Below are 12,691 nucleotides of genomic sequence, written 5' to 3' on the forward strand. Positions count from 1 at the left end.
CATGCTTGTTTGTAAACAATATGCCAAGGAAACTCAAAGAACACTTTTTTAAATGAATTAATATTTATTTTGTTTACAATTTACAACGAAATCAGTCAGTTGCACTTGCTTATGTGTAGAAGTGAAGGAAGTGTGTTTCCCCCAAGCAGCCTGCCTTCACAGCTGCAGGCAGTGATACGAGTGAGGAAGGGCAGATGTGTCATCATGTGCAGAGGTTTGTGTGGAGGTGAGGGTGGGGTTTGGTGGGTGGGCAGCTTTTCACTTCCTTGGCCTTATGCCAGTGTGACAGTCGATGTCTCTGTGTCTCTTCTGCGGGAGGTTATTTTGAAGGTCTCCCAGTTTTATTGGAGGAAGTGTTTGCCGGACCGCTGAAGCGTTCTCCCACCCCTCGGTTCCATTCTTCCATTGTACCCAGCTCCTCTCCCTCAGCTACATTTTCTCAAGCGAGAATGGCTTAAAGGAGTCTCAGTGGGGACTTTCCCTCTTAGTTTAAAAAAGCAACACAAAACCCTCGTGGCTCGTAATGAAGCCTTTATCGTGTCCACCAGAGATAATGCTGTTTAAATAAATGATTACAATAGCAGTAGCAATGGTAGCATGAAGGGGAGACTACAATGATCCTAGCACATGCTTCCACTATGCTGTGCAGATGAGCTCATTTAGAACATCAGCAGAAACATGGCACCTCCATCCCCGGGATGAAACATCCCGCTGTTTCCTGCAACACCCAAGATGATCGTCCAAGACGTTTTATCCACAAAGCAGTTGGAAAACCTGACGAGGTGTGGGTGATGTTAATGTCCATCTAAGAGATCAGCCCACTGTGGGTGGGGTGACCTGGAGTGGGCACTCCACCCTTTTCCTGCTGAGGACCATGGCCTCAGATTCTGTTAAGGTACCAATCCTCCAGCTGCAGGAACATGAAGGCAGTCCAAAAAACCCAAAACTACTTTTGCTTGTTTAGCTTGTAGGAAACGAGGGAACGGATTTTAGGCTCCAGGCTCTGAGTGCATCACTACAGTTTAGCAGCTGCACTACTTAAGTTTGTTGTTGGAACAGGCAGGTTAGCTTTAAGGATGCAGAACAGTTACTGTAATCTAAACAGGGGCCTCTGCAGCTGTCAGCCATAACGAAACGCACTGTTTATAAAGCATCACATCAAAAACTGGTCAGATAATCACATTTTTATTAGTGTCATTGATGAGTTTATATTACGGTGTAGTACAGAAGGGTGAAGCTGTCGGCCTGTACTAACAGCCAATAGGGGGCAATCAGTCTATTTTAGCTTCCTGTACGGAGGGATGTCCTGTGACTGCTTTAACCAGGAAACAACATTTTACATATTTTTAGGCAAAGACATCGACTTTGGGGGTAACGATGGTCACAGAATCATGGAGTAAGTCTGCTTGAACCAAAGGCAGGGCTTTGTATGCATCAACTTAATATAAGCAGTGAATAAAGATGAGATAAATCATTTAACTGTGGATTTCCCACTTCAGGGAGCTGTGCAGCAGTTTTAACATGCTACCACTAGGTGGAGCTAAAAGCTGATATTTTGAACTAATGATCAGAGGCTGCTGTAAGATGCACACAGCAAACATTTTGGGCCTGACACCACAATTTGTGCACAGCGTACACAGCTACTTCAGACGCACAAACAAAAACCAGCTCATCCACATGTGTGCCATCTGCACATCATACAGAACATTTATGGTTCATTCAATCCTCAAAATACGAAATCATCCTCATCAGACTGTCACGTGTCCCTGTGGCGACTCCAAGAAAGGCCTCGTCTCACGCTGAGCTTTGATTTAACAGGTGAAACACATCCACACCTCAGAGTACCTGTTAACAGTTCCTCCTACAGGTTTTGGGTCGGTTGTATGACTCCACGTGTTAGTGGATCTTTGTGTACAAACATCCTGAACCAACTGAACTCATGATCTGTGCTTAGGCAGGCGATCAGAAGCAAAAGCTTAGTGGGCAGGACCTCCTGAGAGGCAGCTCTCCTGTACCAAAGATGAGTGCTGAGCACAGGTGAGCAGTCATTCATGCCCTGCTGTTTAAACAACATTAAACAGGTTTTTAAAGCAGCCGACATGAGTTCATCTGGTATTTAAAGCTGGTAAAACGAGTTCACTTTGTAGAGCCGAGTAACAGGACCACAGTAAGATAAAACAATATCGATCATTTTGAGAATAAAGTCAAAAATCTATTTAGAGAAAAACACTGAAATGTGGCGATGACAGTCGTTTTAAGTGCCACGGCTGCACTGTGAGCTGGTGAAATGCTTCAGGATCAGGTTTAGTTGCAATAACTAATCTGCACATTTCCACTTTATTCTCAGAAGGACCTTTATGTTAATGTGCTCCCTACACTCCTATGTAGGAAGGACACTTTCAGCAGGAGACAAGGCCAAAGATTTTTGTAAAGCTCCAGTGGATTCAAAGTTCAGAGTTTGCATAAAGGTGGCTTTAATAAAGACACACTTACAAATAAAGTTTTTTTAAAGCTTTAACTCCAGAACAAACTGGAGAAACTTCTCAACTTTTAGTTTTCAGACGACGGCGCTCTCAACTCAGCACGCTCGCCATGATGTGTCACTTTGTATCCAGACCTCCTGCTGGATTCTTCTTCATATTTCACACGTCTTTGCAAACTGTGAGGTCGCACACAACAAAACAGAACAACAGAGATGCATCTGTGCGGACGCTGTTTGATCCCAGGGAAATGAATAAATCGGATATCTGATTGGAGACCGAAGCAGAGTAGTGTTACTGGTCAGACTTGTGCCTTATAGAGCTCTTCAAAGTCCTGTTTCACTTTTTTCCACCCAACACACACGCACACACACCTGCAAATTAAATTTAATAAATAAGACGTACAATGTTGTAAGGCAAAGTTGATCATGCACTTGTCACGATAAACAACAACATACATGGCAGCAGAATCACTCCCACCCACCAACCCTTCATATCAAGCTTTCAGATTGTTGCCTGCTGACATCCTGATCTCGTACATCTACCCCCGATTTCTGCAGCAGGGTGAACTCTTTGTTCGGGGGGGTCGAAGCAGCAGGCTGGACCCACTGTGAGGTTTAGACACGCCAACTACAGCTGGAACTGATACAGGACGAGTCAGAGGCTCGGATCCAGCACCCAACTGCTGTGTGCCTCAGGACGTCCCGAGATAGCTCTGCAGCTTCCTTACTGTACTTCTGTCCAAAGAGCAAAGGTCAAAGTCAAACGTAGTGTTTGTAATGTGGAAGTGTCCGGTCTCTTCAATCAGGTTTACAATCTGCAAGACAGAAAGTGAGAGTGGTGGGCACAGGCTGGGTCAAAGTAAAGTCTGCAACTATTAACTATTGTTCTACATTACTACTTCATCATTATTATTTCGTCTAAGGTCTAATATTTATTTTAAACAAGCAGATTTCTTTATGCAGTCATCTGCTGCAGGCACAGCACGCTCTCAGCTGGCCAATCAGAAGAGAGCTTCGACCTGCGCTAACGTGTTTCCTCAACTGGTCGATTTAAATCGTGTGAATAAAATCTGAGATCTGAAAATCACTGAATTCAGTTTTTACATCTGACACGGATCCCAAACTTTGTAGAAGTGGGTTTGTGTCTGATGGACGTATCGGACACTGCTGGCATCAGCTCACCTGTTGCAGTATGTGACCTTCTCTTAGTGTCATTAGTCTTTTATGCAGCTCCACCAGCTCATCCAGGTAAACCTGAAAAGCACACAGCAAACACGGCTGTCATGATGTAGCAGTGGCTGATGGTAACAAACCCCAAGACATAACAACACTTTCTATATTTCAGAATATTTACTAGTCTACTCCACATCTAAAAACCAAAGACACTCGTTCTCACCTTATCACACTCCATGCTTTTGTCTTGCTTGCTCTGCTTGGTGGGACTTTTTACTTCCACTATCTGACAGACAGAAGAGCAAAGAGTCACCCAGGGTCACGCACACACCTGGATACTGTGGCTTTCAATCATGCTGATCTAAGACATAAGCCAGTATATTACTGATATGATTACCTGGTTATTAGTAGACTTTAATAAGGGCGGGGCCTCACTGCACGACAGCGGGGAATGGGAGGAGCTGTCACTTCTGCTGCCATCACTTAAACTAATCCTAAGTATGAAGTCACAAAAAACAAAGACATTAAAACTGTTGTCTCAGCTGTTAGCTAAAAACCGCTAACAATGAAAAATCCCCCATGAGCAGCATGTGAGAGAGTGGGGACGAAGGACGGTCTTTAACAGGAAGATGACTCTCGCAGAATCAGTGTCAGGGAGGGGCCTGCTAGATCAGGAGTGTCCAACTCCAGGCCTCGAGGGCCGGTGTCCTGCAGGTTTTAGATCTCACCCTGGGTCAACACACCTGAATCACATGATTAGTTCATTACCAGGCCTCTGAGAGCATCAAGACATCATGAGGAGGTCATTTATCCATTTGAATCAGCTGTGTTGGATCAAGGACACATCTAAAACCTGCAGGACACCGGCCCTCGAGGCCTGGAATTGCCCACCCCTGGCATAGATGATAGAAAACCGGTCAACTGTTGGAGACGGAGACGATCTGGTTAAGTTATGCTTTTTGGCCAAGGTTGACGGCACGCCTCCACCAACAGGATGGTGGAGAGAGTTGGAAAGAGCTTACATCAAATACTTGAAAAGTTAGTAAAAGGCACGTTGAAAGAACCTTTAGAAACTGTCCCAAGCAATTTTAACCAAGATTTAAATAGCGGCTCTTCATCATTTTACAGGTTTGTTGTTAAAGGCTGGCTCTACTGCACAAACATGTGAGATACAAAGTAGCCCTCATAATAGCAATATCCTGGTTAGAAGGAATTCATTACCAATGTCTGCACACAGCTCTATGAAACTAAACTAGTGTGCGGTCCAGCCATTCGAAAAGCTGCCCTCGGGCTACTAACCTGTGCTGGTGGTGTGCGAGGTGTGCTGCTCGATCCGTGTCTGAATCCACGTCGTCGTTGTCGTCCTCTGAATCGTCGTCGTCGTCCGAGTGCAGATCCTGCATCACTGACTGCAGCGGGCCAAGCACTGAGTGGAACAGTTCAATAAAGCCTCAGTCATTGCAGTTTAAACCTCAGGAATACAAGCAGAAAGCTGCAGATTGTGACTAGAGCAGGGCGATATGGCCAAAAATATTTATCACGATATATATTTGAAAATTTGCGATAACGATATAACTGACGATATAATTGATGCGAGACAAAATACAACTCCACAACATTACTAGCGCAAAAAGACAACCTTCCATTTATTTTCACTTAAACAAGAAGCTGGTTTTTATGTACATTAAAGCTTTATAAAAATGGAACAGTGCAAATGCAAATTCCTTGCTGAAAGTTTAACCAAAAGGCATTTCCAGTAGAAATGGGCTGACATATCCTGAGCATAACCATGTATAATATCCACTGAAGTTAAAAAGAGGTGCTTTGCAACATTAAACTGCAGTGTGCAGTACGTATTTTTCTGACCATAAGGTGCATGGGATTATAAGGCACATTAAGCGAAACAAAGCAGTCAGATAAATCAAACTTTATTAAACTCATTCTTCTTGCTTCCTCCACTTCTGTACCATTGATTCATTAATGTTGAATTCTCTGGCAGCTGCATGTTGTTGCAGTATATTAATGACTAACCTCGTATTGTGGATGGATTATCTCAGCTGTTCTCCTGACTGAAGTTTGGTCCGTTTACAGCATCCTGCCATGCGATTGCATTTGTCTCTAACTATCAGGAACGTTAACTTTTATAAGTGGAAAAGTGTTAGTGTTCGTCCTCCAGCTTCACTGTTTATGTTATGCTAACATAGCTGTGTCGCTAGCGATCACGTAGCACATCATTATATAGCAGCTAGCCCAACTTCAGTAACCCTACAAACGTCACTGCTGTTTAGTTTCCTGTCTTCATTTATGTTGGAAGTGATAGCAGAGCTGTACGTTTGATTTTTTTCAGAAATCTCTGTCAGAACATGCTATATCATGCTTAGGTAACTAGCGAAACTAGCGAGCTAACTTCCGCTAGCTCCCTGCTAACTTCTAACTCCGTTAAATGTAATAAATTTTGTTTTCATGGATGCCTGGAAGTTAAACTTCATAGTTACACCTGGTAAAGCAGCAATGCTGATCGTTTTATTAAAGATGAAAGAATTTAGACAGTTTTTAACTCTCAGTGATGCTGCAGTGTTCATTTGACCTGAAGCATACAGAGTTTAGGACCCAGATTACTCCCAGATTTAAGAGCATCTTAGTCCGACAAATACGACAATAACGACGGCCGCTTGCATGTTCTGCAAAAAAAATGTGCTTTGTTGTGTATCTGACGGACAAACACCAAACCAGTTCCACATCACTGAAGTTGCAACATTTTTACAAACCAATTCTGGTTCATCTGATTCACTCAACAATCGGCCATGTGCGTATGAAAACAAAGGCACTGCGCATGCGCGTTTTACTCATATTCTATCGCGATATTTCATTTTCCTATCGTTGCCCAACATTATACCGGTATTACCGTGAACGGTATAATATGGCCCAGCCCTAATTGTGACGTTGGTACTGTAAAGCTCAGCAAATGTGGAGATCTGACTTTCAAAGGGAACACGCACACATCTCGAACTCTACATAGCTGACTTACAGCTCTGGTTTTCAATTGTTCTCATTGCTCAGGAAAACAACATGATTCTTTCATGTTCTTCAATCTCAAAATGATTTCGCAGCCTCTCTTACGACGTCTTCAACTTTCTGAACCGACTCAAAGTAAAAGTTTATAAACCAGGGCTGTGCCCGTTTGTTTACAGGCTCAAAGTGATACTTTAAGAAGATTTGTGGTAATAATGTTTCTGATCATTTACACAAAAAGATATTTTCTGCAGCATTTCTAAGTTTGATTAAATGAAGGGCATCCCATGATTGCTTCCAATGAGCTACTGTCACTGATGACACAGCGCCGTTTGCAGCAGCGTGAAAGTGGCACGGCACTGCAACACAGAATAAGTCAAATGTAGTACAGAAACAGTCATAGTTTGGCCTGGAAACTTTTGTTAAACAGTAACTAAAGTAACTTAACCTTGTGACTTTTTAGGAACCTGCACAATATTTTCACAATAAAACTGAAGACTCTCTTCTACCTGGGATGTTGGGTCATGAGTTGAGCTTTTTAACCTGCTGCTTTGGTCTTGCACCATGTACTGTATCAGTAACTTTCATCCACTGTTTGCTCTTCCTGTCACATGACGTCCTTCAGCCACACTTGGTGGAGTCATTTGTTTACATTTGGGTCACACACAGCCTGACTGTAGCGCACAGTTTTTTCACCTGAAGGGCTGAAACAGGTTCTTGCATATGTTGCAGAGCACTGTGATTGTTGGAGGTTCCTGAAGTTGCTCCACTGCAGACTGACACATGTGGCTCTCACTCCCAGACATGCCCAGGCTTGTCTCTTAATTGCATGCACTAGGGATCATAACCACCTGGTGTTGCTATAGCAATGATATCTCAGTACGACAGTTTTGTATCACGTAAGAATTTGTACCAGTATGATTGCAGACAATATGATATACACAGCTAGTTAATGCTTCCATTTTACAATAATAAAGCTTATGGTTTATATTAGAATATGTAGGAGGGATCACTCACCTCAGCCTTCCTGGGAAAGTCTGTGCCAGCGGGCTGGGAATGAGAGTTCATCCACTGCAGGAGCACGATGTAGAGTGGCTACATAAGATGCAGGTTCAGGCATACCAGGCAAATTCAAGGTCTGGCTATACCAGCATGGTATAGTACCAAGACTCATTGGCAAGTCCTGCATGGGGCGTTAGGGACTCGGGCCCACCCACTTCCAACAATGGGCAATAGCTGAGCCCTGGCTGAGGAGAGGCATGGTCCGAGCTACTAGTAAGCTAACATAAACTAACCAACCCAGTGACATCACATGCTGATGTCGGTAAACGTGTTATATAAACTTAAACTTTAAGCACTTACTTCTTAAATCGAGCTGCACAGACAGCGTTACCTTTGAGAGCAGGGCTCAGTGGTGTAAATTAGCCTTCATACATGTAGCGTTTCATGTCCACTTTAATGATAACAGCTAATTATCTCAAATCGTGAGCATGTTAAATTCCCACCAAGCAGGTTAACGATTATGGTAACTGTGTAACACTTCAGTTTTCTTTACATTGGAGTTTTGCTGAGTGCTGTGCATTGTTGTGAATGTCAGCTACATGTGTCGTAGTGAGGAAAGAGGTTGTGTGTCTGCCTGTGTGCAGGGGTGCTGCGTGTCAGCTGGAGGCGGTGAAACAACACTGTTCAATATCGATCCTGCTGCTAAGGATCGTTTAATCCAAACAGTGTAGCAACCTTATGACAACCATACCACAGTCTCTACAGGGCACACAATAAGTGTTAGGCTACCACTGTGTACTTGGTGTTACGCTTGCATGACAACAGACTGTTGGACGCATCATTTTGCTTTCTTTGATTTCTACCAGTGAGTGTGATAAGTTTATGTCAGCTGGACCTAAAGTGATGTTAAAAACACTGTTTAAGCTTCACACTGCCAGACTGAATACTTCCACCTGTGTAACACAACAGTTGGACTCACTATAGTCTCGTCACATCCTGACATCACCCCAGCCCTGTCCTCTGTGCATCGTGGAAAGTGACGATGGGAAAACATTCAGACACTTTGTGCTCACGTTAGTTTTCCTCTCCCAGATTCTCCCAACAAGCAGCTGAAGATCTATTAGGATAATTGTTGTTATCACAGTTAATATTCCAGATTTATCTGATTACATCTCAACACCCCACCACCCACCCCCCTTTGTCCTGTGCTGTTGTTGATTTGTTGAAAAGAAAAGTCATTAAAAAGTGAATTAAATTCTTCTACGGTGCTGCTGAGCACACGCATGTGTGCGAGGCGGCTGTTTGCTGGTTTGCTGAATGGCACTGAACACATGTGCCTGTACAGTTTAAATCAACCAGGACCATAATGAACCCTGACTCCAACAGACACTCAGGATCCACCTGCCCAGTAAGTCACCCGCTAACTGCAACTATCAGAGCCCTGACCTTCTGCAGAGACGAGTCACACTGAACACAGCAAGTGTCCCTGCTCTCAGATACAAAACCTGCCTTTAAAAGTTCAGAGTAATGAAATCAGCAGTTCTGATTCTAGAATTTGTAGTCTCACACACTTGTACACTTTTGTTGTTTTGGTTCACATCGGTTGATATTCTGCTGCAAACAAATAATGAGAACATTTTATAAACCTTTGAGTGTCCATCAGGATCCTGTAGAAACAGCTTCCATCTCAAATACTAAACATCATTATTTACATTCTGTTTATTTATTTTTTTAAAGTCACTCTAGCACAGATTTCTTTAGCCGAATGTCTTTCTGTGTCTTCCATACAAACATTAAACATGCAAACACTCAACACAGCAACACTGAAAGCATTTGAGTGTAACTTTCATTCAAATCAAACTTTAGACACAATTACAATAATGGAAAAAAGACAATTTAAATAGTAATACACAACAACCACAGCAGAAATAAATAAAAGAAAACCAAACACAATCCAGACATGAATACACAAATATATTTAAATCTATATATTTATACATTTTAATATGATGTAAAAGAAAACAAATACGAAACCTATCAAACTACCAATATATAAAAAAACAAGACCAGAATCAGAGAGACTTTATTTATCCCCAAGGGCCAATTAACATACAACAGAGCAGCATGACGTTGAAGATAAGCACAATAAAAGTGAGATAATAAATACACAGAATATACAGTTTTAAAATTACACAGTTTTAAAATTAAAGTGACTGAAGGTGAATAAATAACTGTAAGTGACTAAAAGTGAGTAAAGTGTTGGTATAAGAGTGTAGTTTATGTTTCTGGTGTGGGAAATGTTCTTATCAGCTGGAGTTAAAAAGCAGAGCTGCTTTGGGGACAAAGGTGGCGCTCCTCCTCCTCTCAGTCCTGCAGGAAATGCAGCGGAGGCGTCGCCCAGAGGGGAGCCATTGAAATGCAGGGTGAAGAATGTGAGAGGGGTCGTTGATGATTTTGGCTGCCTGTCTAAGGGCCTGTTGATGAAAACCTGCCAGAGTTCTGACAGGCAGGCCAATGATTTTAGAGCACACTGATGCTGCAGTCTGTTCCTGTATGAAGGCTGAGGGAGTGGGACCAGCAGCTGATGGAGAAGGTCATGATGCTTTCCAGGAAGGCGTAGTAAAAAGTCATCATGATGGGTGTGCTGACTCCAAAGGAGTTGAGTTTCCTAAGGAGGTTTAGCCGTTGGTTTTATTTCACATTCACCGATTTTCTCTAAGCTTAAGTTCACACAGCAGAGAAATTTGTGTCTGACTCAGTGACTGCAAGGTGCTGCGCAGGTCCTGTGGCTGCAACCCAAAAGCATCCCTATCAGAATCAGAATCAGAAAGGGTTTTATTGCCAAATGTTGAGCAGGTTTACAACATTAGGAAATTGCTGCGGTGCTTAGTGCAATCATACTGTCATAAATGCTTAAATAGATATAAAAATAAAAATAAGAATAAGAATTAAAAGTGCTAAGTAGATAGATATATACATGATATATACATGAGTGCAGGTGGTGATCAGTGCAAACATGGAATGATGCAGTGACACAGCGTAGGGTCATGTGTTAGTGGTGGGAACAGTCATACGGTTATTGTTCATGTGTCCGACAGCAGAGGGGAAGAAACTGTTCTTATGGTGAGAGGTTCTGGTGCGAATGGACCGGAGCCTCCTGCCTGAGGGGAGCAGGTCAAACAGACTGTGTCCAGGGTGAGAAGGGTCAGCTGTGACTGAGCTGCACGCCCCAGTGTCCTGGAGGTGTACAGGTCCTGCAGAGATGGGAGTCTGCAGCCAATCACCTTCTCAGCAGAGCGCACAACACGCTGCAGTCTCTGTTTGTCCCTGATAGTGGCTCCATCTGTCACAGTCTGGCGAGAGCAGACTGTATGTATTGTGAAGAGTGGACCCAAAATGCAGACACCAAGGAACTTGGATCAAAACTTGAGTATCAACAAAAAGCGAGCCGTTTAATGAGGCTGGCAGAAAAGGTACAAATAAAGGGCAAGGCAAACAGAAATAAAACTAACATTAACCTAAACTGGGAGAACTAAACAAACAACATGGAAAAACCTGGACATGAAACCTAGAAACATGGCATGGAGAACATGGCGTGAACAACAGACGACCTGACAATCACACACTGAAAACAGAGGACTTAAATACACAGGAGGTGATTAGGGGAAGTGGAGACACATGAGGAAACAGCTGGCACACATGAACATAATGACGTCACAGTGGGAGAGTAAAACTGAACATGATGAACACAGAACACCAGACCTCTTCACAATAAAACAGGAAACATAATGAGACATAGACATGACAACCCGAACTTGACAACGTAAGACACAGACATGAAACGCATGAAGAGCAGGGGAGATTTAACATGGTTGGAAACACGAGGGGAAAATAATAACTAGAAACACTTAGGCATAATAATACAAACTTGATAACAAATAAACTTAGGAAACCTGATAAGCTTAAACATACACTATGAACATCAAAAGAACTGAAACTCAAAACACTGGGTCATAAGACCCAGGACCGTGACACCAGCGTACCACACGGTGATGGAGGAGGTGAGGATGGACTCGATGATTGCAGTGTAGAACTGCATCATCGTCCGTGTTGGCAGGTTGAATTTCTTCAGCTGCCTCAGGAAGTACATCCTCTGCTGGGCTTTCTTAATGACGGAGGTGATGGTGGGCTCCCACTTCAGGTCCTGGGTCATGGTGGTACCCAGGAATCGGAATGAGTCCACAGAGGTGATGGGGGTGTCAGTCAGGATGATGGGGGGGAGTCTATCAGATGTCCTGTGCTAATACGCCATGTTTGGTTTTGGCCTTTGGTCTTGTGTTTGTTTAGATGCAACTTTGCAAACCTAAGCTGTACTGCCATATCATTGTTAGAGAGGAGGAAAGCTTTCCAACAAGCAGCACTGCATGGTCTAGGATTCATCTGCTGGGACGGCCACTGCTGCACTGTGTTGAATCCTCCAGAGCAACAAATTAGCAAAACTTCTGTTTTTAAAAAGATGCTCACACTCGCTGATCCATTTATTAGTTACTGTGAAGTCCGACCAGAGCAGGACTCTGAGGACTGGACCCTCACACGTCTGTACTTTGTGCTTCTACCCAGCTTTACATTGATGTGCTAACTTTAGCTACCAAACACAGTGATGTAGAGATGTGACTCTACAGTGAGGTTAGAATATACAAACAGCTGGTGAGAGTCCTGTTTACAGACAGAACCACAGAGAAAAACATAACCTGGTGGAGTTCCTGTGTCGCTCTGTTAGCTCCTCAACACAGAGCAACATGAACGTTACGACGCACCTCGTACTGCTCTGATTTAACTGTGAGCTGAGGCACCAGAGCCAAAAGCTCAGCGATGGCTTGAACCACCTCTGGCTGTGAGTGACAGCTGAGCTCAGGCCAAACAGTTCTCCATGCTGAGATAATATCCACCACCTGAGAAAGAAAGATTTGTTTTAAGACCAGAACTTTGGAAAAGATTCAAAAGTTATGATCCAGAAAAATG

The 12,691-nt window shown here is 43.2% G+C and overlaps 1 protein-coding gene and 1 pseudogene across 1 annotated transcript; both read right to left on the bottom strand.

Moving 5' to 3' along the window:
• The window catches only part of LOC113034810 (uncharacterized), a 234,154-nt pseudogene that overhangs the window by 155,623 nt on the left and 65,840 nt on the right, over positions 1 to 12,691 (bottom strand).
• LOC113035153 (protein AF-9-like) lies at positions 2,852 to 5,081 on the bottom strand. Its single transcript, XM_026190504.1, has 5 exons — positions 4,955 to 5,081; positions 4,053 to 4,149; positions 3,879 to 3,941; positions 3,665 to 3,736; positions 2,852 to 3,297 (listed from the first exon to the last, which is right to left on the bottom strand). Exons 1-5 carry the CDS (start codon positions 5,056 to 5,058, stop codon positions 3,175 to 3,177), a joined length of 459 nt encoding a protein of 152 aa, XP_026046289.1. The 5' UTR covers positions 5,059 to 5,081; the 3' UTR covers positions 2,852 to 3,174.

Source organism: Astatotilapia calliptera, chromosome 13 (assembly GCF_900246225.1).
Source record: "Astatotilapia calliptera chromosome 13, fAstCal1.2, whole genome shotgun sequence".
NCBI classification, from domain to species: domain Eukaryota; kingdom Metazoa; phylum Chordata; class Actinopteri; order Cichliformes; family Cichlidae; genus Astatotilapia; species Astatotilapia calliptera.

Bases quoted from the DNA above. Each gene is read 5' to 3' on its own strand.
- LOC113035153 (XM_026190504.1), bottom strand. From the start codon at position 5,058: ATGCAGGATCTGCACTCGGACGACGACGACGATTCAGAGGACGACAAC. The intron at 4,150-4,954 runs GTTAGTAGCCCG...CTTCATACTTAG, and splicing joins CTCGCACACCACCAGCACAG to GATTAGTTTAAGTGATGGCA. The intron at 3,298-3,664 runs GTGAGCTGATGC...TCTGTCTTGCAG, and splicing joins AAGGTCACATACTGCAACAG to ATTGTAAACCTGATTGAAGA.